The sequence below is a fragment of the Platalea leucorodia genome (genome assembly GCF_965183815.1).
Source record: "Platalea leucorodia genome assembly, chromosome: 2".
Taxonomy (NCBI): Eukaryota; Metazoa; Chordata; class Aves; order Pelecaniformes; family Threskiornithidae; genus Platalea; species Platalea leucorodia.
The window spans coordinates 95,147,431-95,175,196 of NC_138824.1; the positions used below are offsets into that span (position 1 = coordinate 95,147,431).

The 27,766-nt window shown below is 43.4% G+C and overlaps 1 protein-coding gene and 1 long non-coding RNA gene across 15 annotated transcripts in view; one reads left to right on the top strand and one right to left on the bottom strand.

Moving 5' to 3' along the window:
- Window positions 1–7,975: 7,975 nt before the first annotated feature.
- On the bottom strand, window positions 7,976–24,020 carry LOC309587129. The gene is made up of 2 exons (XR_014227499.1): window positions 23,909–24,020; window positions 7,976–14,470 (listed from the first exon to the last, which is right to left on the bottom strand). It is a non-coding gene; the product is annotated as an uncharacterized lncRNA (long non-coding RNA).
- Window positions 24,021–24,511: 491 nt separating this feature from the next.
- KDM6A (lysine demethylase 6A) overlaps window positions 24,512–27,766 on the top strand; it is a 159,968-nt gene continuing 156,713 nt past the window's right edge. For 3 of the 14 annotated variants that reach the window (XR_014230310.1, XM_082331355.1, XM_082331354.1), the window contains exons 1-2: window positions 24,513–24,844; window positions 25,101–25,164. Coding sequence is in view for 13 of the 14 variants with exons in the window: in XM_082331355.1 (XP_082187481.1) it covers window positions 24,684–24,844; window positions 25,101–25,164 (225 nt within the window). In the remaining variant the exon portion in view is untranslated. Of the gene's footprint in view, window positions 24,845–25,100; window positions 25,165–27,766 lie in introns of all 14 variants that reach the window. The other 11 variants (XM_082331350.1, XM_082331356.1, XM_082331357.1 and 8 more) reach the window with 5 other exon arrangements.

Here is a 27,766-nt window from a genome sequence, read left to right on the forward strand (position 1 = left end):
AGAGGAGCAAAACTGGATGCTACCGTTGCACGAATTTGGGGGCAGGAGCAAATGGTGCAAGATGCCATCAGGGAATCGGTATATTTAGCACAGAAGGGGTATTTCAGAAGAACTTCTTAGCTAGAGCTACATGCAGATGGGTTGTGGCTCTGGTGGAATAGCTGGCAGGTGCTTCTGTGTTTAACTGAGCTACCCGAACAAGGAGCAGCTAAAGCCCTCTAACTGTGCGTGCTCTATGCAGTTACACACCTTGCACCAGATGGATTAAAACCCCCTGAAATGCACAGGATAACAAAGGGAAAGGAAAATGCGTACATATAGTCAGCGGTAGAGAGAAGGCAGCAGCTGCTCAGGGTTCCGTGGGTGAAGGCAGGGTTGGGACCTGCCAAGAGACTAAGCGATGGTTTCACAACCCATTTGTCAAGAAGGATAATTCTGAGGTAATCCATATCCGAGATGCTGCCTTCATGCCACTAGCAAGACGATAATATCCCTCTGTCCCTATAGCATCTGTTTTGAAGGAAAGGAGAGAAAAACAAGTTTCTCTTTATCTCTTTATCTCATCCTACACAGAGGCAGAAGTGCACGTAAGACTTAAAAGATCTGCTGGTATTCTGATGCTAAATGTTCTCACAGCTTGCACACTGTCGCTTTCACGTGTGCAACGCAGATATGAAATACTGCCAAATCGTCCTGTTACCATTTGCTCATTCTTCGCAAAGTTTCACGTGGCTACAGATTATGCGGAACAGAGGAGATACGGGCCTGCTCCTAGCAGGATCCATTCATTGCTCTGTAATGGATTTTTATTAGTTTGTAATGAAATGTGAGGAATTAATCGCAGCTCAATTACACTTATAAATACATTGCTGTATTTTAACGTGTGTGTGCATGTTTGTCTGTTTTTAATTACCCGGCAAATGCAAAGTTAGGATACTAAGATCAAAGAATTCAAATTTGTCCCTCAATGAATGTTGCTGCCTTGCCACACAAAGCCAGGCTGGGAATGAGCATAAAGAAGCAGGGAACAGGGGACTTCCCCAGTTGGCAAGCAGGAGGACTGGCAAATCCAAGAGGTCAGAAAATCTGATGAAAAACTGATCCCCATTCTCCTTCCGTGTTTTTTACTCCCACGTCTCCCTTTCTGAGCCTGAAACTCACTGTGCTTGTTTCCAGCAAGTGCCTACCGTGACCACTCTGTTGTACTTTTGGGGTGGGGTAGGCGATCCTGCGCTTCATCCTTGCCAGCTGGGGAGCGCTGCTTCGGGTTCAGGCATCAATCTGTCCTCTCAGGTGGCTCAGATTTATCCCAGGGTTCTCCTTCCTTTTTTTATCCGGATCAGTAATACTGGCTAGCCCAGTTTACTTTTGGCCTTGTCTACTGGAAATGTCAAATGAGGATAAAATTAAACTGTGGGTAGACAGAACATAAGGATGTTTCTACAGTGAAATGTGATACATATTAAAATCAACTCATTCATTAGCACTCACATTGTGAACTTATTAAAGTCTCTTAGTTAACAGATAGAGTTCCTAGTTTAATGTCTAGTGCTGCCAACAGCTGCTTTCTGTTCACAAAATAAATGGCATCTTCCACAGAATAAAGAAAAAATGAGATGAATTTTTATTTCTTTCCAACAAAGTCAGTAAAAAAGTCCTTTGGTACCTTTCACATGGAGCAGTCTGCTCTGAGTAACTGTTTTTGCTAAAGGGCAGTCTTGTACAAACAGTGTTTAACATATAGCATCATGCCTTTTCACTTCTGCATATTAATTTATGCTGACATCAAAAGAATTTTAATAGTACTTTGTAAAAACTCTTTAAATTCTTAACTGAGATTCCTGTGCAGTGCTGAGGTCTCTATCTAGCACTAGACTGTGATGAAAGTTGCTCAAGCAATAACAATATTGAAATAAGGAATGCAAGCACATCATTGAACTTCAGAGAGAAATGAAGGGTCATCATTTCACACTCGGGACCACGTGGACGTAGGTAAAACACGTAAGCAGCTTCCATGCAGGGGACTGCTCAAAGCAGGTGCTAGAAGAGAGCACAGTTTGAATAGACTGCAGGTTGTCCATCGTAGGTATGTAAATAAAGATCTGTTGTGGAGAAACTGAAGGGTGTGAACATTTGATCTCAGAAGGTACCTCCAGTGGCCTGAGATGGCTCTTAAGTCCTCTCTTCGACCATTTGAGATATCCAGAGCACTTAGAGAAAGACACCCCAAACACACACAAAAACCCCACGCGCGTCTGTGAGGTCTTGTCAAGCCCTTTTCTCCAACACAAATCATTGTACCTGCTCACGTTTCTGTCTCCCAGAAGTCTCTACCCTCTCCTCTACCCACAAGTCCCAAGACCCACTTTTTGATGGGCCTCTAGGATTATCTCTCTAGTGAGTTGCCCTCCTTTCTGAGTCTAGCAGCCTGGTGCGCCTCTTCCCCCTTCGATGGGCGATACAGATTCAGTCCCATTCCCCCTCCTGGCTCCCAAATTTGCACGGCTCCCCAGGGCACAGGCCTGCACGCACACCTGCCTTCGGCAGAGACTCTCCTGGCTGGCTGTGACCACTACTCAGCAGTCCCTCTCTTCCCGTTCCTGGTTTTAAATACAGACGTACGTACCAATAAAGGGGGATTTTGAAAACAAATTGCTTCTAACTGACACTGAACCAACTTCATCTAACCTGACGAAGGACCGCCCGGTCGGGAGCGATGCTCTGTCCCAGCGGTCACCTGTGAGCACGGCTGCGCGGAGCTGGTTGGGAAATAAAGCGTGGGGCCCTACTGCTGGCTGCTCCCATCAGGCCAAAACACTTTCTGGCCTGGTTTTGAACTGACATTTAGAACTACTCAGCCAAAAAGAAAAACATGACGAATTCTTTAAAAAAGTAGTAAAATTAAAAAGCTAAATTGCTTCTGCTCTTCAGGTGAAAAAAATTAAAACAGGCAGCAAAGTAGAGTAGAGGAGCGAGAAAGGGGATGTAGCGGGAGCGTGGCGTGACCCAGGGAGGCGGGTGCATTCGAGGGCTTCCGCTGGGCACCCCCGAAAGGTGCGTGTGGGAGGGCCGCTCCTCCCTTACGCAAACGGGCACCACCTAAGTCAGGAGAGAGGCGAAAAGCTGTAAAAAAACCCTGCGCTGAGCTGGAAGATTTCTGCAGTTTCTTATTCATTATTATAAAAGATACATTGTTGTTTTTCTAAATATAGAAAAACAGGCTGTAGAAATTGCTACAAAGCACTCTCGGCTACTTGGGTATAAATAAGGTCAAATTATGTTCCACTTTTTATTGCAAATGCTATTTACTGCGTCATACCCTGCACTAATTTTCATAGTTACACAATACATTACTGTTACATCAAGTCAATAGGACTTTGGAAGTGTAAATGAGGAAAGATCTCAATCACAGTGACAAATTAAACGACCATAGGCAATTATGGTGAAATCAGAAAAAGCATATTTATACCACACATAAAATTGAGCTAGTCTATCTTTTATGATGATAGTCAAGGAAAATAAGTGGAAACAGATCCTGTAGAAGACAGGGGTAATAATTACTGATTACACTGTAGTTAGGCTGTTTATGTCTAAAGTATTAAGTACAATTCTACAAGGTCTTAAGCCATGTTTTATAGCAGCTTTTGATTGATGTCGCTACTGTAAAACATTGTGGTTTCTAAGTTACCAAACACCACATTTTTTTCCTATGTTAACTTCCATTTATTTTTATTTGGAAAAGAAACATTTTTTCAGCACTGTGGGCATTATATCAATTTCTTTCACAGCGATCCTACAGTAAGCTCTACACTAATGGCATCTGAATTAAGAACAACAGAGCAAAAGATTTTTCACTCACAACCTCCCAGCAGACAAATAGATCAATAATCGAGAATTATTTGGCTCTTTCATAATTCCCCATATAAAATAACTACTTTATGCTTGATGTAAGAATAAGATGACTAATCCTGGCTGTTGTGGAAAGCAGCTGTTTGCTAAACCCATCTCCAACTTACTGCAAATGAAAATGTCATCTGTAAAGGTCTGTGATTTTTTAGGACAATTCATCACAGTGATTAGGCATCTCCTGAAGCAAGACGTTATCGACTCCTGGTTTGGAAGAGTTAATTCACTCTGCTGCAAACTGATGTGAAATGGAGGCAGGGAAAGGAAGTTTTAGCTTTGATATGAAAAATGAGCAGAATGAAACTGAGAGAGACATCAAAAGGGAGCTTTTTATAGAAAACACGCTATAAAGCTGAAACTCTGCTCCGGTCTCCCTATTCACTCCCAGCACTCCGGTCAGCAGAAATACTAACCGATGACCGGTTCTGTGTGCTTCTTGGTCCCTTCTTACAACAGGGTAACCTCCAACTGAGCCACCCGTCTCCACAGCATCAAAACTATGTAAAATGTTACTATTGATCCCTGTTATTTGCTTTCCTTCCAGTGAATCCTCAACATGCATCTTTATACAAAGGTATAGCTATATCCCGTAGACCCTGAATTAATAAACAGAATACAGTCTTGATTGGGACAATGCCTAATTACAAGTGCTGCCACTTCTTCTTGTAGGTAAAGGGGTAAGCTCGGCCTCCAGAAAATGTTTTCTGGCAGATTTGGATTTCCAGAGATTGAAAATCTTGTAGTCAGTTCTCCATATGTACAGCCTTTAAACTGAACTGAAATAGATGGCAGAACTGAAAAATAAGACTGACACAGTAAATCACAATGATTTATGAGCATTTAGGAATATGGGAAAATTTACTCTTTCCCATTTATTTAAACATAAATACATTACTTATTTATAGTCTTCATTCTCATGCAGCACAGAATACTTTGGGATTGTCTTGCCAAATTGAAGTCATTGGATTTTACCAATTATAGGATCAAATTCTGGTATCCCTTGCATGCATGTATATGCAGTTTCAATTTCCTGGATGCAGTACAGATTTTAGATATTAAAACCCTATTTTATTAGTCATCCGAATACATCCAACCAATACAGAATTAATCACTGACTTTTCCATGTCTTTTCCTATCTAGTTTTAAGTGTTCAAAGCAATGGTTCATGCTCCCATGTAGACACCAGTAACTAAATGTTTGCTAATAATTAGCCTGAATCTTATATTTTTAAATTTAATCTATGTTCTTTCGTTTTATTTAATGAGTTGCACTCTAGTTCCCTTCTTGATGCTGTCGGGCTTCCTCAGCTTTTGTATTTCAATTGTATATCCAATCCTGAATATTTAAACCTGTTTTAGAAGAACACACAAGCACCTGGCAAATTTTGAGAATGGGATAACCAGGAAGCACAATAAATATGGTCAATATGCTGTTTTTTGCAGACAATTTTAGTCTCTGAAACTGTAAACACATAACATCAAACCTTGGGATCCAAACCTTAGGCAGCTTACTAACCCCAGTCCACTCAAGAGATTGTTAATTAGGATAATCGGTAACAGTTTCACGTGTTAGGGTTTTTTTATATCTTGCTGTTTAAATCATAACTTTTAATCTCCCTGTCAGTTTTCTGTTCTTTTGTAAATCCCCTAGTTATTTTTCTGCTACCGAGATGAAACTGAAATCAGCGTTTCAAATGTGATCGCAAAAACCTTGTGAAAAGAAGGCAATACACATTGGTCTCTTACGTCGTATCTTTGCTACTCAGAATTGCATTGCTCTTTTGCTGTATATATTGGCCCGATGCTGCTTCTAGGTTCCATTCAGTGTTTCTGTCATCCAGGTTTGTCCCTCCCCTGGAACAGCGTTGTTCTTGATCGCATTGCTTTAGCAGCACTAAGTCGCAGTTGGCCAAGAGTTCTGCCATTTGTTGTTTTCAGTCCTGCATTTGCATTATTGCATTCCTCTCTGGTGTCTGCATGCGAGAATTCATGCTAATTGATAATAATCAACTTCCTTCCTTTTTTTCTCAATGACTTCTCAAGATACCAAATAGGACATAACAGCGCTCCATGTCTCCCAGTGTTCCTTCCAGCCTAAGACATTTATCCTCATCCTTGGATTAGGAGAGTGCTTGCATTCCATGTAACCCTTACTTAATCCATGTAAAACTGAATGACACATTGTCAAATGTTCCACTGAAGTCCCAGTTATGTTATACTTGCCACATTCACTTCACTAACTAATCCTGTGTTTCTCTATTCAGTAGTCATGTAACTGGATAGGTTTACTGAGTTTTTCAAGTTTGTTTTCTTCTTTTGAAATAATTACAAAACTAGCTATGCAAAGGACGCATAACTGGGAATACAAAATTGTATGCAAAACTATTTATCAATTAAACAAATAAGTCTGAACTACAAAAAGTCCACAGAAAGACACTAGGAAGATAGCCAGACCTAAAAAAGCAGCAAAAGAACATTTCACCTACAAAAAACAACTTAGACAGAAACAGAATTTGGGATTCTGGACATCTACTGTAAAGAGGAAACACCAAAGAGTGTGTTAATACGGTAAGAAGGAAACAATAAAGAATTTATTAAAATTCTTGAAATAATGACGTTTCAGGAACATCAGAATCTGCAGTCTGGCCTTCACCCCACAAAGTCTGTTTTTTATCACTTAGTTGAAATAGCAGAAAGAACTTACTCTTTTTTAATTAAATAAGATATAGGCATTTGGAACCATTATTAGTTTACACTTGGCTGAAAGTAACAGATTTTGAAACCTATGAAAACAAATTAAGGATATAAGGTTCAGATATTTCCACGAGTACTTTGACTTACGGGAATATCTGGGGAATAAACCCAGCTTTTTTTTTTTGCACAGTTCATTAATATTATTTTTCTTATTTGGTATTTCTTGATTTCACAAAAATGGATGTGGCACAAGAAATAACAAGACACATAAGCATAAATGTGAGACTATTTTACTAGATGCAGTTGCAAAAGAACAAGAAGAAGTAATTTTATAGAGGATCCTATAAATGTTTAGTATATTTGCAGGCTTGACAACAAACAAAAAATGGATAAAATGTTAAAAGAATCTACATCATTGACTAAGTAATAATAAAAATGCTTGGGGTTTTAAAATTACTTTTATGCACTGTACTTTATGATGTGTTAGGCCTGTTGATGATCCTCAGCCCTGCTTGAAAGCTTCTGCGCTGCAATGCTTATTTAAATAGCCATTCGGTCATATAACAACTACTTTTAGTTAATTCTAGTTTTCTTCCTATATCCTGCTCAACCTTTTGTGCTTTAAACACGATTTTCTTTAGCCTTTTCCAGCTGCACTTACATTGGAAAAATGTAATAATGTGCCTTTACATCTTCTCCACAAGACTTGGCCTGTTTGTTTTGGTTTTCATGAAATAAAATACCTTAGCAGTAGTGCATTTTGCGTTCTCAGTTCTTATCATATTGAATTTAAGTATCTCACGGATGTTGATTCACAGCTTGGAACCTGTCCTATGTGAACAACAGCTGACACCGTTTGCCCTAGCAATTATCACAACAGGAATCATTTTTTTCTTTCCTGTGATACTTTTCAGGTGGATCAGCAAGCGGATCTTGCTTTTTGCACAGCCACACGATTGCTAGGCCTGCATGAAAGATGCTACCAGAAATATGGCCATCGGTGGAAGCAAGAACATGACTTCCCCTTTTGGCAACAGCACGGGTGCAGGTCAGCTTCAGCAGGCAGCGGTGTTCTTCCCCTGTCCTCTGACGGCTGATTCCTGATCCCACTGAAGCTAGTGGAAAATGTTTCACTGATTTCAGTACAACCAGAATTTGTCTCTGATTGAAACACAATTAATATAGGGGGAAAAAAATTCCGAATAGCCTACAGGTAAATGCACAAAACACCACATCTGTTCTGAGGTATCGCTCTGATGCAAAGATAGGTCCCTAATAAAATACTTAACCTTTCAGTACACCTATTTGGAAAAAAACAACAGTACCACCTGAATTTGGAAAGTTCCACCAGCTGAATTGTGATACAGCAATGCAAGCATGATTTATCTTTTTATTTTCATTGTAGGGGAACAGAATAGTTCCAAATAACTGGTGTTTGTACACTGCATTACATTTCGTCATGTCACAAATGCGCAGTCCCCGAATATTTTTGTTTACAAGCTGCCACATGGAGAAGCCAACTGGCATGTTGTTTAGATACTAATTTCTGACATGTGCTTTGTATACGGAAAAATCTGATTTCTGAAATGTGAGATAAAAACTTGTCGGGTTTTTTCAATATATAAAAAAATAACTGACTGCACATAAATCACGAACCACATCCACAATACGTTTCAAAAAGCTTAAACTGCTTATTTTTAAAATTGGCTATGATTTTGCAAAAAAAAAAAAAAAAGTTGAAATGGGCACAAATTTCTTATGATTATAATTTATACAAAACATTTTAATATGCTGGATGCTTTATTGACAAAAAAAGGCTGATAATCTATCTCTGACGCAGTAAGATTGTGAGCGGAATATGACAGCGAGGAGACAGAGGAAGGCTAAAGGCTACAGCCCTTCAGTCTGGTAACTCAGATACCATATGCACATCTTGTCAACTCAGATGAAGTATTTTAAAACATTAAGTATGGGTTAATACAGTGGCTAAAGTTTGCATAACTTGTCCTCAATTGACCTTGGTGGAGCTATACGGATTTACATTAGAAATGGTTGAGATTTTTTTTTTAAAAATACAAAACTACCGTTGTTCCATATGGAATAACTGTAAACTCTTTAAATAGGATATTTTTTCAAGTTAAAAGTTTCCATGAAAACGTATCCAATCTTTTTTTATTTTCTCCTTGGTTTTGCTTTTCTTCTACCCTTTCCTTTTCTCCTTTCACCCTCAGCCTTCTCTTTCCCCCTCTTCTGTTTTGCCTCAGAAAAAGCAGCAGCAATACGGAACAACAAATAAGGAGGACAAATAAAGGTGAATATGGCAACAGTTTTTCATTTTTTAGTTTCACTGAAGACAAATGAAAATAATAAAACCAACAAGTTCCACAATAACTTCTTAGGTTGTCTTTCTACTAAAAATGACAAGAGAATAAAAGGTTGATGTAGATATGGTAAGATGTAACAATCTAAGATCATGTCTTACACATTATATTTTGTAATTTCTAACAAGTGACTCAGAACACATGAAGCTCAGAGTAAATTTCATCAACTGAATCTACCAGCTTAGCCTATCTGAAAAGGGAAAACATCTCCTGCATTAGGAAAAGCACTGAAAAAAAGACTCTGGAAGAAGCAGCTTAATGGAGCACTGCTAGTGGCATTAACCATCAAGGGAAAGGTAAGTTCCAATGAGACTTGGTTACTAATTAGGCAGGGGCAGAGTTAAGATGAGTTTGAAAGCTGAGATTGCCTCTGTTACAAATGTCTTTAAGTGCTGAATAACCTTTAAAGTTGCCAATCTCCCTATATGACGTGGTCTTGCTTATTCTTGCAAAATCACGGCTTTTATTGTCATCATTGCCAACAATAGCAATAACCTGTGTAACAAATTTACTGATTGTTAATTACATGATAAAATGCGTGACAAAAAAACCTTATTTTCTTTCCAAGAAGCCACAATTATAACTTAAGTACGGGACAGAAATTATGCCAGATTAAAAGCAGACACACTATGTAGCCTCAGACTGATACAATCTAACAGCAATATGCAAGCTGACAAAAACCGGGCTTCAGTCCTCTGAGCACTTTGAAAGTGATTACTACCGTCACTACACATAATGCTCAGACATTTCTCTACAGAAACAAGACTACTTTTTAACAGACAAAGAAAAATGAAAAATGTCAGTGAAGCAAAACTGGAAGATGTAAAACCAACAGCTGTGAAAGCCCTGCAGAGCAGCCATTGCATCACGCCAGGAAACACCTCTGCCCAAAGACAGCGCTGTTTTTCCAGGCATAGCAAAACAGCGCCAAGAACTTCTCTAGCTTTTAAAAATTATTCCAAGTAAAGCAGTTGGTGTATGACCCTTTCTGCCCCACGATCCTCTTCTCTAAGGAGTACGATCCTGAGCACTCCTTCCCTTTTCTCTGTGCGGTACGTCCTTCAGCATGAGGTTCCTAATGCTTCCTAACTGTATGTGAGCATACTGCTGTTTGCAGGTACGTACTCTTCGTTGATGATGTCTGGCAAGTAGTTCTTTTTCTGTGATTTTGTCACAAGAGAATAACCCGTGTTCTGAAGCCGACTACTTCCCCTGCAAAAATGCTAAGTAAATTTTCCAGCATCCAGTAGGGTATTTCACTGCAGTAAACGTTATTATTTTCCCAATAAATTACTCTGGAAGTTATAATTTCTCTGCCTGAATGATATAACTGTTACTGACAGATTATCTGACAGCCTAGGTGTCAAAATATTTTTCTTCAGTGTGTACTTGCAAATGTTAGAACTGACTGTCAGGATTTTGAGCTTGGATGAAGTTTGCTTGATTTCAAACTGATTTTTAAATATTATATTCAGTTGCTTTGTTATTGAAGAATAAATTGAAATAAAGTGGGGGCAAAAACCCACATGAAAAACAGAGACATTATCTGCCTTTTGCTAGACCAAACCACTTTTCATTAAAAAGTAAGGACTTCAGAACAGTGGACAGTATACAGGTCAAGTGGCAATGAAGCATCTGTTCTGGAGAGATTATACAATTTCTCCCTCTGCTTAGAAAAACGGCAGGACATGCTTTGCATCAATTTTACAGTGTGACAAGGAGGAAGCCCAGGAAAACATACTTGTGGAGCACACACATTTCTCCCAAGAAGAGTGGTAAATTTGAGTTAGAAATCCAAAGGCTGAGTGGAGAACAAGAACTGTGCAGTGGTTTCCATTAGAAGGCTGTGGAGGAAGGCCAAGAAAGGACAAAAGAACAAGCACCAGATGGGAGCATGAGAGTAGGTCCAGCTGAAAAGTTATTTTTAAAATACTGATATATATGTGTAAAAAGAAACAATGATACCTTTAGGCACCAGTCTGGGATACAGGCTAGCTAATTCTCTCTATTCCTCGCCTCCCCCCCATTTTTCCTATGTACAGGAAAAAAAGACTTCCCCAATAAGCAGCTGGAGGACTATTCTATCCAGACTTTGTTTAACTGTAAAAAGAGTTGCTGCCGTTTTGTTTAAGGATTGTGCCCCAGACTATCAAGCCACTATCATAAGCAAAATCATATGAAAGCAAAAGATGGTGTTGACAGAAAGACTTTGAGAAACTTCTCGTATGGTGCCAGCCCTTCTTCTCCCTCCATTAACTGTTACAGATAATTTCTATCTTTTCCTCGTGAATTTGAGACCATGCTATGCCAGCAGTACCCAAACTTGCTGCTGTGACAAAACTCATGGCTCAGCTTTGTGCTGCGAAGCCTTCCCTGATACATTCAGAAGTTTGTCTGCACATGCGCAACAGATTTGATTGGATCAAAATTCTGAACCTGTGTTGTGCAGCACGATGAGGAAAATGAGGAAAGGCAACAGTCAGAGCAGACTGCTATTGCAAGAACTGTTCACGCAGGCTATTATCATTCCCCGGCTGTATCTCAGAAGACAGGGTGGCTGGGAGTAGGCCAAATGAATTGTTCTGGTAGGTCTCAATCTCCTCCTGAGGAGAGGGTAATAGATTTTCCTGAAAAGAAGTCATGAAGAAATATAACAGGAAGCCTTCAATGATCTGCTTAAGAGATAAGACAAGACATTGCTGGGTATCTCTTTACAACTAAATATCTTTTGTAATTGTTGGACCCTGTCCTAATTAGCTTTGATATATCAGAGGACTGCTTTGTGAGCTGTTTGGTTAAAACATGTTGTTCTGGTCTACTTCCTTGCAGATGTTCTACTGATAACATTATTAGGCTTACCTTTTTGTTCATTCGCTATACTATTTCTATGTTAGTAAAACATACACACATGCTCTTAATGTGATTCAATCTCTGAATAAACTGTCCAACTTTAAAAATGAGATTTATCTCATTCTATTTTAGCACTCATGCATCAACTGATTGCCTGAGAGTTGTATCTGGTTCATTAAAGCACGGGTGTGTTTGCATCTCCATCTCTCTTTTTTTAACACTTCTCAAGTGTCCGATATTTTACTGTAAGTTCTGTAACTAATTCTCTTAATTAACAAACAAACAATCAAATAAATAAATTAACTAACTAATTCTATTCTAATCTTTTCAGATTCCGTATCTTTACTAGGAAGTCCAAAATACTGATCCTATTTTCATCTTGAACCTCTCAGTTCTTTGCAATTAATATCAAGATCCAAAATGCTCTATCTCATACCTTTCACAGCAAGAATTTAGTTATAGCACCTGACAGTTTAGATTAAGCAAATCTTTGCTGAAATTGGAGGACGCAGTTACACCACATCCTGGGGACAGAAGTGAGAAGCAGTTGTATTTCTTGGCCTAATTAAAACAAAACCTATGATACAAATCATAGCTCACATGGCAAGCCAGATGATGAATGCAAATGAATTTTGCCAGGGCCTGAATGCTAGAGCCTACTGACATTGCCCAACATAATGCGCTGGGTATTCTTTAGAGTAGGTGTGTGTACATAGAAGAAATATACCTCTGCATACTCCTGGTAAAGAAAGATGTTTGTTTGTGAAGAAACAGCAAGTTCGATAAATTTAATTTACTAAAGAAACCTATCTGCAAGACCATATAACTGTTTACATCAAGAGAAGTAACAATGTTTCAGAAAAATAATCAGAAATTTCCATAAAGCAGAACTTCGTTTCTCTCCAAAATAAAACGTTAACCAATTTCCACACATTGCAACAAATAAGCCTGTACACTTTAATTTCCTCAATATATGCTTGCTTTCATTAAATTTTACTGAGCTAAATCTTGTATATTTCTCATCAATATAAATTTGGCCAATCTGCAAAATCCGAAATACTCTCCCTGATGTAATTTTACTAGTTACACTGAAGTCATTATCTGGTATTATTCTTCCATTTTAAATACCCATAGGCATGATTCTAATTTCGCATACAACAGTTAAGCTTCTAATATAAACGATTACATGTTCATGGTGAAAAACTTCCTGAATGTTAATGTAGAGCAGGAATCATAGCCCACGTATTAAGGCTGCAAAGCAAGCAGATAGTAGTTAAAAGTTTAATCTTTAACCCTTACGGTATTTATTGTTTATTTATCATTACTTTAAACACTTTCCTGAATTAAAACACATTTAAACACTGAATTTAAACACATTCCTTAGCTATGATTCCTATACTTCTGAATAAGCATGATGGAAACATTTCAAAGCTGGACTTAAGAGGGAGTGATTAGTTCAATAAGATATTTGTATTTCTGAACTTAAGAATTAATATATAAGACAGAAGTTCGTTCCTAAAAGTTTCTGTAAATAATGACGTGATTTGTAAAATACACTACATTTAAAAAAAAGAAGTGTATGAAATGTAATCAAATGAGAAAACCCTGGTAAGAGTTTTCTTTAGAATGAAAAAAGAGCATGGGTTATTTTCCTATATAATCTACCAATTGTATCATTTGGTAGATGCTGTTTCCTTTTCAGCCTTGCCAACTGTGCAGAATTGTGCTCCTTATTGACCATGCTCCATTAGGAAAGAGATGTGTGCACAGGTAACACATCATTCAAAAGTGTTATCTTAAAAAAAAAGTTATTCCTCATTGTGTGTGGATCTGGGGTTTTGATTCCCAGCAACAGCTGCTGCATCAATACAGGAACAGTACAAAAAGAGAGCTTGTGATGAAGACCAACAGCAATTTGTCCAACACTCCCAACTTAAAATCTAACTGGCAACCAAATTAACAATTACTTAGAGGCAGTAAGGAGTTAGTAATAGGTCACTTCTAAGGCTCATAAGCTTTTAGAGGTGCCAGGTTTTTGTAATTTTAACTTGGTTTTTATTCCTGTGATAGCAATCTCCAGTCAACCTCACAAGATGCAATCATCTTACTGTGTTGTGCATCAGCTAACCAGCTCCTGAGGCACCGTTATGAACAGGTGGGACCTCCTTACAAAAGAACCTCAGGATTCTTCACGGCAGCAGCCAGCAATGATGTAAGATTTATTAACAAGACAAGTTTTAATTGAATTCAGTATGCTACCCAATAATACAATCACTGTATCATCTGCTCTCGCATTTAATTTCATATTAAAATGATGTCATTCTTAACTATTTTTCAGCTTGCTACACAATATTGGACGTGAATAATTACCATAAAAGTTGTCTGGAAGTGGCCTTTACCTCCTTCTGGAAGTTTGGGGTTTTTTTTGTTGTTGTTGTGGTTGGTTTCTTTGGGGGGCAGCAGGGGAGCTGGTTGGTTGGTTTGATTTTTTTTTAACTGAGGTTACTTCCATGATTTTGCCTCAGTTTCCAGCACGGCCTTGTAAACAGTGAAATCAGTACGGCTGAGGGACGGCTGGGCCAAACTGCAGTGTAGGGCTGGTAACAGCGACTGGGAAGGGACCTTCGGAGGCGGGGGTTGCTGTTAAGGAACAAATGTCACGTGACCACGTTCTGAGGCACCTTCATGTTGGTTACACAGCTGCGTAATTTTTGACAAAGTGCTGTCATAGTCATTGGTTTGACTAAGATTGGGGAAAAAGAAACCCCCAAACAAAAACCAAACCACCTGATAATTTCTGCTTTTTGCCAGACACCTTGCAATTTTAACAAAACATTCATGTTTTGCACAACTACTGGAAAACTATGACAGCAACAGAAAGAAGAGTTGGAGAAAAGTGACTGGTCAGGAATTCGGCGACAGAAAAGGCTGCTATTCAACCCGTAGTCAAATCCACCTCGTGCACTTGGCGCTCTCCTCTCCTCACCTGCTTCGTGTTCCCGACTCTCCAGCTGCTGCCGGGATCTCCATTTTTTGTACGCTGCCAAACCACCCACACGCATGGCAGTATTCAAAACCAAACCCCTCCAATGGGGAGACCGAAATTGTAATCATCCTGCTTTTATTTTCCCCAGTATTTTTTGCAGACCACTGACAGTTAGCATTTACATTGCAAAATTAATAACCCTAAATAGAAATACACTTGAAAAAATTCAGTTGATTCATAAAAGAGGCTTAACGGTAGATAGGTTAAGAGTTGTTCTTCACTAATGATGCATATTGCATCCGATTATGTTTTCAGAGAGAACAGAAGCATGAACAGTGCAGGATGTCTCCTTTAGCATGGGCTGATGCAGCAGCAACTAGGAACAACACTGAATTTGCAAGAAAACCTGTTTCTTGCCCAATTTCCTGAATAAAGGAGTTCTGATAAGCATTCAAACTTTGCAAGCTTATCCGAACTGATCCATTAAAAACAGGACTCAATCCTGCCAAGTGCTGAGCAGAAAGTGTCTCCAGATGGCATTCTGTAACTTGCAGGTTCAGGTCCTTAGCAAGGTGGGATTATTCATTAGAAATCTGTCTGCATTGAAGGGATGTGTAATAAAAGCAAAACCAATCACTTACTAAAAATAGAACCAATGACATGATTGGCAACAATAGTATTAGAATCTTATAATAAAACATTTGTCCTCCTTTTTGTACAGGGAACAACTATACCCTCAGCAGGATCAATATAAATTTCTTAAGATTATGCCCCGCTCATTTTTATATAGACTACCCTTGAGAAGAAAAATGTATCCACATACTTACAAAACTTTGATGTCTTTAAAATAGTGCCAATTGCATAGATATTTTCATGCTATTGAGACTCTAATAAAGTGGTAAACTTGGATGCTTACATATGAACATGTGAATTCAATGGGGGAAGTCAATTTTTATTTTTTTTAATTGGTTGAGAAATATTAAAGGAACTTTCCAGAAGCCACTGGACAAACACTGATTCTGTTGTATGAAGATTTAAATCCACAACTTACAGTGAAATTTTGTGTATCTACTACTGATAGGAAAAGTACCTATTTAAACATCACAAGGCTTTGGAAAACATCGCCCATCCTTAGTGAAGCTGCCCTTGGCTGCACCCTTTCCCAAGAGGCTATTCTCCCATTGAGACCAACGGCAATTTCCTTCCTCTCACTTGGCTTCCAGTTTGGGGCCACATACCCATGGAAAGAAACACTATGCTTAAACTTTCCTCACAAGAATAAACTACCACAGGACTCATTTACAGACACCCCCCCCCCCCAACTCACTAGAGAAGAACTGCTCACAAACTGACTTTAGCAGTACTGAGATATTTATACAAACAAATATACAACCCCAAACATTCAAACAGAGACCAAATCATACCTTGAGAAATTTTAAGATGGGAAATTCTCCGAACCATGCCTAAACTAGCAATTTCCTGTTTCACAGGTCCTCAAGTGAAAGGCAGGCAGCTGATGGGTGGGGGAAGCAAGGGAAAAATGGATACTTAAAGGCAGGGTTAGCTTTTGGTTTTACGAACGTCCAGCTTATGGTAGAAACTACTTGTCTTCCTCACCCCCCCTCCTGACGTTCTCAGAGGCCTGATCCAACTCTTATTGACATGTAGAAGACACAGTGGAGCGCGAACCACTAAATAGAATCTACCTCTTGATAGTAAAAAAAAAAAAGAAAAATTCAGTTTGGTGTTTTAGTATAGGACTTCTTTTATCTTCCAGTCACACATGATGAACAAGTTCACATGCTCTGGGTACAACCCTGTTCCTTATTCATTGAGTCCGAGGCATCAAATTGATGGGTTGCCACCTTATTTTGATAAAATTCTAAAATATAAGAGAAGAAAGAGAGAGTTGCATGCCCTACAGCAAGTCTTCAAATTTAAGCATCATGTTTGATTTTATTTGAAATGGCCCCTGACTCACCAATTGCTCTAAGGGAATCCTGAACTGTGTTTAGACGAAGATGGAGAACTGTCATTGTCTGTGCCTCCTAAGTGTACGGTGGAGCTTCCTGAGCCACTGCCTTAACTCCAGACAAGACATACCCAATGTCACAGAGCCCCTTCTGCTATTTGCACCTTTAAAACTTCCGTCTGTACATGATTACAAGACTTAATATATACCATTACTTGTGCAAATTGCCAGATTTTAAGAATTGCTGCATAGGCAGATGTAGTAGGAAATGGATAGGAAAGACTCAGAGACTACAACCAAAATAGTTTTTCAGATTGGTTATCGAAAGTTTTATCGTTTTAGACATCCACAACAACATTAACAAAAAGCAACATACGCAACAGTTGAGGCTTTTAAAATAAATAGTTCTCAGATACTTTCTTGAAAAGATTTGTCTATAAAGCACTAAATTAAATCCAGTAAGAGCATGTGACATCCTCTGCTTTAAGAGAAAAACAAAAATATCAGATAATAACGTATCTTGGATAATATTGCATTCTGTCCCAGGATTTACAAAAGTAAACAAGATATCCATTCATCTAGTTTGCTGAGCATCATGACCAGCTCCTTTCAAATGTTTACACAAAAAAACCTTAACTTTGCTTCAGAGCTGTTTTAGAAATGTTATTTACTTGTTTTTACTTATAAGCCAGAAAACCAGCAGGCTACAAAGGTATTAGCCTAGCATCTTATGTTAAGTCAATACATATATAAATACCTAACCACAGAAACAGAAAGCTGTTGTTTTTTCCCCCCTCCTTGACAGCATTCTATAAAGTTACAGGAGAGCTACAATTGTCAATCTGAAGATGAAGACAAGCTAATATAAACACAGTATTTTTATGATCAACTTCTCAACAGTTGTACTAAATTCCCTAATGTACATAGTCACAAAGGCAAGAAATCTCACTTTCTTTGCACTGTTTTTGATGATCGGAGATACTTGTTCATGATCACCTTCTGCCAAACAGGTGACGACTTTGGAAGGTGGTACGTCATAAGCTGCCACATGCAGTTCCTAGTGGAAGGGCAGACACTTACCTACTTACCTTCTGAAACTACTAACATAAATGAAAGCATGCCCACATTTGCAATACACACCACGGACACAGCCAAAATTGCTGGGGGCGGGAGGCGGGGGAAGGAACTGGTGCGATTAAAAACAAAAAAAAAATCTACTAACAGAGGCACTGTAAAGGAACCACTTCCTGGACAAGTTGGATTTTTCATATTATTTATTTCTCCAACTCTGCAGAAATTGTCAGTTAGCATAATATTAGAGATCTAGAGAGTGCAAAAAATATGGTACAGTGGTAGGTCTTCTAACGGTCGCTTCTTCTACTGGTAGAGCTAAGCAAACAGGTAAGTGTGTTCAAGCTAGCATGCAGAGAACTAGTCTCTCTTACACAGAAAGTCTACAGACTATCCAAAAAACCCAATTTCTGAATTTAACGAAACAGCTCAAAATACAGTTAAGGTAATGCATACAAATTCATGGTTTTCCATGTTTTGATTGAATTGTTGGCATGTTGTTTATTATTTTTAAATAAGTAACAATTCCTTTGAAGTTTCTATTACTCAAGGGAAATTTTATGATTTCTGCTGACACACTGCACAGTGACGGATATTACTGCTTAACTGATAGCTGTGTGTACTTCTTATGACTACAAATTACCATGTAAATTCCAGATGAATTCAAGCATTAAGCCTTTCAGATACAATCCAGGCTTTAAAATCAAGCTGACCAAGGGGAGGAGAGGGCAATAGACAAAAATGGCTATATGATTCAAGCAAGACAGAACAATACTAAGTAAGGTCTTTAACTAAATCATTTAGTAATTACTAGTTTTCTAACACTTTCATAAAGAAAAAATACCTTCATGATAATAATGCATTTCCTAGATTAGCTCACTGTTACTCCCCTCACCACTCAAAGTAAGATATTTCTGAGATTGAAGAGCAATTTGTTCAACATAGTGATAAAGAGTACTGGAAGGACATTTTTTCAAACATTTTCTAGTTTCAATAATTACTTCTACACATGTATTGTTTTTTTTTTTTCCTATAGCTAGCAAAAGCATTTGACTTTTTTCTGCATTTTGGAAAAAAAAAAAAAAAACCCTTGGGTTTTAGATCAGTTTTGCCTACTTTCTTGACGACTATCCACTGTCAAAATGTAACATAGATCATCGCACACCACTTGTCAGAACTTTAATGAGAGTAGTACAGGTAATGTGCAAATTGCAGATCATTTTATTATGAACTCCTGGACAATATGGGAGCTACTGCTAGAATACAAAAATGAAGTACTGCAGGGTTTTTTTGTTCCCAATTTCAAGAACAACATAATTTAGTAATTTAAGCTTTTCTGCTTTTACCTTGGAGGAAATGAAAAGAACAGTAAGAGAAGAGATACAGGATGAAAAACTGTTAATGAATATGGAAGGTTAAACAAAGGGGCTACTTTCTCCCTGACTAACCTACTGTCAGGTTGTATTCGTTTATGTGCTTTCCCTTATGTGCCCAATAGTCACATATTTCAGGCAGCTTGACTAACATCTGGCAAGGTGGCAATAATGCAATGTTAGATTTATATTTTGTAAGACACAAAATGGCATCCTGTGTGTTCTTTTGGTTAGCTTGCTTTTTTCTTTGCTGTTTTTTCAGTACGCATACCTGTCACACAAATCTGAGATTGCTGTCTTGTCACGTTTCTCCTGGGCCACTGCAAAAGGATTTGCCCTATAGTTAGAGGTCCTCTGAGCTATTGAAAGCATAACGTTGACTCTACACCTAGAAAATTTTTTTTTTTTTTAAACAGCAGTGTCAGTAGAGATCACACACGCATCCTGAGCTGCTTCATACTCCTGCGTGACAGTGTAAGGTGACTGTTACTGTTTTTGAGAAAGTGAGTTGGTGGTAGCTGCCTTGTCCAGAAGAATTCCACATCGAAAGGAAAACAGGGAGAATGGTTCTTCCACCAGCCTCTCCATGCTGAAAGATGTATAAGGAAGTCCAGCCTGTAGACTACAGGCGGCATACTGAAGTAACTGCCTTTAGAAAAAAAAAATTCTTCTTGTATGGTACTATACAGAACATGTGGAAAGTTGAAGAAAAAGCTCAGCTCTCCATTTTTTTTAAGTCCAAAAGCAAGTGGGCAGCTCCACATCCTGAGTTGTGAGATTAGGTACGGCTAAAACGAACCAGTGTGGTATACTTCTACCAGGTAACCCTTTTGAGTTTAAATCCACAGTTGTCTTTTTTTAAGGAGATGTATACATTAAAACTTTTTTTTTAGCAAACAAGCCTCCAGTCAGGACTTCCTATCAACAGATTTACAGTGAATTTGTGGTGAACATTCGTGACAGGCTGCCATACTCTTGCACATGAAAAAAATGTTAGGATCACCATCACCTCTAAAAAGGTCCTCCCTTAACTGGCAGTGGCAAGTGCACTTGACTGATTGCTGGAGTTGATGGCAGTGAGAAGTAATACTGATGTGAGAGTAAAAAAGGTAGATCTGGAGCAGGTCGTCCTTTCCCTGTCCCATGCCACATGAAGTTATTTTCCCGAGATCGAGTTCCTAAATATGCGGTCAGGTTTGTCCTATTTGCCAATGAACCTGGATGCTTGAGATACCACAACTACCTTTGACATCAAGGGAGATGACGGCTTGAATCCCAGCGTTGAAGCTGAATCTTCCTTCCATATCAACTTTTTTGCAGCAATTTCAGGAGTTGCTTTTCAGCTTAACAAGATGTCAGGTGATGTATATTTATTTACAAGGAGAACTCTAGAATTAACTTTTGCTGTTTCTAACATTACTTTTCAATAAGTGGAGCATTAAGTTTGCATCTCAATTTCAAGCTGCAGAGAATGACCAGCATGCCGAACACCTACTTGGAGCACAGAGTTCTCTCTGGCATAAACTACTCTGCAACTGTACACATATATACAGCGTTCCGTCTCTTAACAGATTGGGCGAGTCTTACAGCATGACAAGGCAACACTTAACACAGTGTATAGGAATACACAAAGAAACTCTGCATGGAAAATTAACGGGGGTGAAAACATACAGGAAAGGGGGATCCAAAGAGTACTGCTCAGTCCTAGAGTTTTACCGGTCCACAACATTCACATAGAAGGAAGCAAAGTGGTTCTGGAGACTCACAGATGACTTTGGAATTTAAACTAAGCTAAAACCTAACGAGTTAACTAATACTTGATAGATACAGAGCAACACTGCAGTTTCCTTCTTTCTTCTTAAGAATTTAAGGACATACTCCTTCTGGGGTCAGCTTCCAGGGCAATCTCAGAGTGGGAGGCCAGCATCATGCTTGTCTGAAACAGTCTCTCTCCTTTCATACAGGTGAGAGTGTATCAATGTTAGCTCCCAAAATTGTTACCCGTTTGCAAGGGCAGGGAGTGTTAGTTTCACTATGCATTTGCAAGCTTTTCTTGCTATTATTAAAGCAGTTGAGCTTTGGATACATCTTGAAGGGTGGAAAGAATACATAGGCCTTTATGGCACCTCTTAAGTCATCCAAACAGTAGTACAAATGCAAAAAAAAAAAAAGGCAACTGGAAACTCAATTCAAGCAGTACAAGCAGGATGCAGGCGTAAGAGTGGTGTTGAGAGTACTAGAGGAGTAACTCAGGTGTTATGACTTCAGGTGCATGAAGTTCAACTCAAAGTATAACAAGAAACTAAGACATCGGTACACTTCTATGAAGTCTCCTGAATTGCTTTTTAATTTAGAAGTTACCTTCCTTGTACCGAGAAATACGGTTTCATCACTATCCTTTCTGTTGATTCATACTCTGGATACTGCAAAGGGGAAACATAAGACCTCATAGTCAAGATCCTCAGAAATAATCTGTGCTGAAATACCTTATTTTTGGCACATTACCCATCAGTAAAGTCCTTGGCCCTGAGTTAGGCACCTAAGGAAGCACTGCTGAGAAAATGTGTGACAGAAAAGCCATGTAAAATACAGATCAAGATAGATGTTTGATCATAGCTCTGTTTTCACTATTAATAGACTATGGCCCATTCCCAGAACCAAAAGTAATTTGGTTTGTATCTGGACTCCAAACTCAGAAATGCCTGTCTCTTATACCAATACTCTAACGAACTGGCTGCTGGCTATTCCGTAAAGATATGCAACCTTAATAAACTCAGGTGCTTTTTTGCTCTAACTGCATTTGCATCAGAAAGCACGGATACATGACAAGATTCTGCTTCTAAGAGGAGCTAGGACATACTAATTTGAGTCATCTTTTGCATTATTCAAGACTTTGTCTTGACCAGATCTCCAATCCGTATGCTGGGAAGTGGCACAGGCCTACACACTTCTAGCCAGTCTCTCTGCACTGTGCTACAGACACCATCAGGACCAGAAAACATTTGAGGATCCATTTGGAAAACATCACTAACACGTAAATGTCAGCCGTAACACCTACAGAGGCAGAAACATGCTTCAGTTTCATGAGTATGTGATTTGATGGTGGCAATTAAAAAAGAGTAGAACCAGCAAGCCAGCAGCATTGTGACTGAACATCCCTTGCGTACTTTGGCCTTTGACCTTATTAATCTAATTCCCAAAGGCAGTTAATAGCTTCACTGATGCTTTAGACCGCCTGGCGGTTGTGAAACAGGCCCCTCTGAGGGAAGGAAATTCAACTGGCAGACAAAAAGCCTGCCCAGTCATGGGGCTTCGGCTAGACATTGGAGAAGTGACACACTAATGTTACAGAAGACCGTTACTGATCCATTTGCAGCAAAATGGGTGCGAGCAGTGAGCTGTGCCACCACACACCTGCAGAAGGCTGATCTCCTCATAAGCATCACAGCAGTGGCAGGATGTAAAGGCTTTCAAAAACCTCGCTGAGTTTCTGACTGTATGGGCAAATTAATGGGACTGCAAAGGGAAAACAGGACCCTCGAGTTCCTGGGTAAGCTGGGAAGGGTGGAGGAACCAAGGATGCTCAGGTAACATTTAAGCCACAAGGAAGACTGTGGACAGGCTTGGCCTTATAAAGTAGGAGAAACCAGCAAGCACGCAAAGCCCCTTCCCCCCCAACGCCCAAAGAAATTCATGGATTTACTCACGCGTGAGGCACTCTCGGAAGCCCGGCTTCAGTCCTTCGCGCTTTCGTACGAACCAGCCCCCCTCCAGCCCGCCGCTCCGCGCCCCCGGGCCGCAGCCCGGCCGCTCAACGCTACGCCCGCCCAGGGCAAGGGACCCGGCGGCCTCCCCGCCCTCACGCCTGCGGGGCCGCCGCCGCCTCGCCAGAGCCCTCTCGCGCGGCCGCCCCGCCCCCGCCCCACGTGACGGCCGCGGGGCTCGCGCCGGCGGGCGCCGCTCCACCTGTCACTGGCTCCCGGGGAGGGGCGGCTCTCCCTCCGGCGCCCCTCCCCCCCCGCCGCGCGCGGCACGCCTCGAGCCCCGCCACGCGCTCGTCCGTTGGCGGGGCGGCGGCCCAACGGCCGCTCCCCCGCGGCTGGAGCGCGTGCGCCGGCAGGCAGCGGCGGCAGGAAAGTCCCTGCCCCGCTGCGAGCGGGCGGCGAAAGCCACAGACCGGACACTGGCGCCTCTGCGCCTCCCCCTCCGCTTCCCGGGGCGGGGGCGAAATCAACCGCCGCGCCACGGGGGCTGCCCTCGCTTCGGCCACCGCCCCGCTCCTGCACGGGCGTTACCCGCCACCCACCCACCCCCTGGGGCCGCGGCTGCTTCTCCTCCTCCCTCCCTCCCGCGGCCCAGGGCGACGGAGCCCGAGCCAGCGCCGTCCCCGCTCGGGGAAGCCATTATTATCCGGTTGTGCCAAGGGCGCCACGCCCCAGCCAGGGCAGGGCGGGCGGGCGAGCGCGGCTCTCCCCCGGCCAGTGCGGCGCGGCCCCCACCCACACGGCGTCAGCGAGGCCCGCTTCCTCACCGACGTCCACTCCCCCAGCCCGGAGCCCCCGTTACGCAACTCCGCCCGTGACCACAGCCCTCCCACCCCCCCCCCGGCCCCGCCGCTCCCGAACACCACCCCCACGCCTTCATCCTCCTCCGGTTTTTAAAGGCGCACGCCAAACCTGCTGGCGCCGGGTCATCGACAAGCTCCTCAAACTGACGGCCCGTCCGGCCTCTCGTAAGCCGCGAATCCCTGAAAGCCCGCCCCTTCCCTCAGACACCGACCAATGGGATGAGGCCGGCGAGGGAGGCGGGCGCCGAAGGCCAACCAAGCCGAAGCGCAGCGGTGGAAGAGCGCTATGACTGACGTAAGTCAACAAAGGTCACGTGCGGCGCCGCGGAGGCGGCGATTGGCTGCGTGGGCCCGGGCGGGCGGGCGGGGAGGGGGGGGTCACGGTGGCGGCGTGGGGTTCGCCGTGTGACACAATTACCACAACTTTGGGCAGCTGCTGGGGAAGTTTGTACGGGCGGCAAACACACCCCGCGCGGCCGGGCGGGCGGGGCCCCTGCCACCCCGGCTCCGCGCACCCCTCGCCGCCGGGGCCAGCGGCGCCGCGGCGATGTAAACACCGCTCCGCCGCCGCCATCCGCCGCAGCAGCCGCCGCCTGCTCCTCCTCCTCCTCCTCCTCCCCCCCCCCCCGAGTCTCCAGCGCTGGGGCTCCCTCCCTCCCCCCTCCCTCCTCCTCCTCCTCCTCCGAGCAGCGGGGCTTCCCCCCGCCTCCCTCCCTCTCCCCTCCCTCCCTCCCTCCCTCCCCCTCCCTGCCGGCTGTTGTTGTTGTAATAAAAGTTGTGGTGTGTGTGTGTGTCGGGCACCCCGCCCCGCCCGGCGCTGGGGGGTGTTGGGGGCGCGCAGGGGGGGGGGGGTTGCGATCGTGAGTTAATTACGCTGCGTTTCCATGAAATCGTGCGGAGTGTCGCTCGCCGCTGCCGCCGCCTCTGCTGCTCCTTTCGGTGATGAGGAAAAGAAAATGGCGGCGGGGAAAGCGAGCGGCCAGAGCGAGGAGGACTTCGCCAGCTTGACAGCCGAGGAGAGAGAAGCCCTATCCGGCCTCGACAGGTACCCGCTCCCCACTCCGCCCCGGCCGCCTCCGTGTCCCGGCTCGGCCCGCGCTCCCTCCGCGTCCCCCCCCTCCCCTGCCCGCGGCTCCCCGCTCGGGAGTGCGTGTGTGCCCGTGTGCGGGCTCCCGGCCCCCGCCGCCGCGCTCTGCCCTCGCCCGCCGGGAGCGAGCCTGCCTGCCTGCCCGTGCGGGGGGCTGACTCTCGCTAACGCCTGTGCCTCTCTCCCCTCCCTCCCGCCCGCTCCCCTTCTGCAGCCGACTCTTCGGATTTCTGAGGCTTCATGAAGATGGCGCCAGAACGAAGGCCTTGCTGTTAAAGGTAAGCGCGAGGCTGGATGTGGAGCGGGGCTGGGGGGGAAGGGGGGAGGGGAGGGAGCCGGCCCGGCCCGGCCCAGCCGCCCCCTCCCTCCGGTCCCCCGGGTCCGCACGGCGAGTGCGTGCCCGCGAGTGAGTGTGCATCTGGGTGCGAGCGAGGGGGTCCGTGCGTGCGCGCGGGGCACCGCCACCTCGGCGGGCGCACGTCCCCGCAGGCGGCGGGGCGCCCCGCCTCGCCCCCCGCCGCCCTCTCCCCGCGCGTCGCTGCCGCCTTTGCCCCTTCCCCCCACCGCCACCTCCCCCCCCCCCCGCGTACTCGGCGCGGCCCCCCCCGCGCGGGAGGGAGCCGAGCGGGGCCGGGTGTGGGACGGAGGGAGCGCGGCCTTGCGGGCTCCGCTCCGGACACTTTGCGGGTGCGCGTCCAGCCCCGGGACGGGAAAGTGCCTGCGCGCCGGGGCCGGAGCCCGGGGCCGGGAGCAAACGCCGAGCGGCGCAGCGGGGCGGGGGAGGGGGCGCGGGGGGGGGGGGGGAGGAGGAGGAGGCGGCGGCAGCGGGGGGGGGGGAGGGCGCGCGCGAGGCGCTGCTGACGTTGGCCTCTCCCCGGACCCTCCCTCGTGATTTTCGCCCCGCGCGGCGGGGGCCGGCGGTTGCGCGCGCCCTGCCCGGCGGCGGGTGCGCCCGGCGCGGGGGGGGGCGGGCGGCGGAGCCGGAGGGAGCGGGGGGCCCGGCCGGGCCGCGGCGGGGCGGGCGCGGCGCCCGGCGGCTCCCGGAGCCAGTCGCCGAGTGACTTGTTTACTCTCCGGGGCCGGCTGCCTCCGGCGTGCCTGGTCCTCACCGAGCGCCCCGTCCCGCCCGCCGGGCCCCACCGCCGTCCCCGCCGCCGGGCGGCTTGACAGGGAGCGGGACGGCCCGCAGGTTGCTGGAGCCTGCCCGGTCGTTTGAGAGAGATGTTTGTTTCTGTGAAAAGTTGTTGGCCCTGTCATTTAGTTAAGTAATGGCTGCTCCTGTCGGCCCAAGATGGCCGGACAGGGAGGAGAAAGAGAAGGGGGGGGGGGGGGGAGGTAAACACGAAACAAATACCGGGAACGAACGTGCACGTCGCCTGGAGCGTGAAGCCCCCGGTGAACGTTGAGGGAAACTCTCCTGCGCATTGCAAGTTCTTTCTGGGTGCTTTCCTGCTGCAGGCAGGGCGTTTGCAGCGCCGGTGTCCTCCTTATCAACCTGTAGCACGTTCTGCTGCCCATCCGTAAGCGACTGACAAAGGCTGTGCGGGCTGAGCGTCTGCCAGTTGTGTTTAAAGACTAAAGGCGAAGAAAACGTTTGGGTCACAGAATACGTCGAACTGTTTTTAAAATACCACACGGTTGAAGCAGGGGACTGTGTTCTTCAGGTTCCTGCTTTCTGACTTGTTCCTGTCAGTAGCGCTGCATTTGACACTTTGTTCGTCCTATTGTTGTGCCCGTGCTCTACACCGATATTTTGCACGTGAAGAATTTTTTTTTCTGTTGCTGGTCTTGGTTGACCAAACTCTAAAGTGTGTTGAATTCAGTAGCCTAGGCCCTTACTTGTGTTTGGGTGTTTATTTCTGGCATGATTGGAAAAGCTCAATGTCAGGACGTGGGGGGAGGGGGGAGGGATGGAAGGAAAAACAAGTACACTTTTCTTTGTGCTTATATTTTAAAAAATCTCATGGTTTCCTTTTGATTTTTGGAGTTATTTATAAAAGTACTTCTTCCGATAAATCAAAAAGGTAGGGGAGTTGACATGTCAGGCCAGTTAAATAATGTACGTTAACTATTAGCAGACCAGAATTAACGTCTGCTCTGTGGATGCTGTTGAGGCTGTCGGAAATGTTAGAAAGAATCATATATGGGATAGAGCTTAAGGATGCCAGGTGGAAAATAAAAGCATCGTACGTAATTAGATCGTCTTTCTCATAACATCACTAGGTTAAGTTTTATTTTGCGTACTGTAAAATTAAGTAATGCAGGCAGCAATTCAGCATATTAGTTGAATTTTGAGTCCTTTCTTGAATATAATGCGTTTCTTTTTTATACCAGTCGATTAGAGCTTTAGTATATACTGGCAGTCTGTTTGAGATGACTGAAGTTGTGGGGCGTTTTGATAGTTTTGAAGTATATTTCTAGAAATATCATTGTATGTTCTCCTACTGTATCAATGTATGAATCCATGCAGTGAACACTGAACCCACAACCAAATATTTTGCTATTTCACCTCAGTTTCCTGACAGTGTTTTGGACATTTATGAATTGGACACTAACTCATGAAGCATGTTCTTCGTAAAACTTGTCTCTGAGAAAAGTAGATTGTTAAGGTAGTAGAAAGATTAAAACGTTACTGTTCAGTACAAAGATGTTTGAGAGGAATTTCTTGGCTTGAGTCAGCTTCGGTTTTGTTTGTGCTTTTTACTTTTGGGGAATGTGCATGTGTTTCAATTACTGTTATCAATAAATAAGTTGTTATTTTAAAGATTTTTTTTTTTTTTTTTTTTTTACTTAAACAATTCCTTTTCTTTGCTTGCAAAGCTTCATACAATCTACGCTGTATGAAAAGGTTTAGAGGAATTAATCTAGCGGATCACTTTA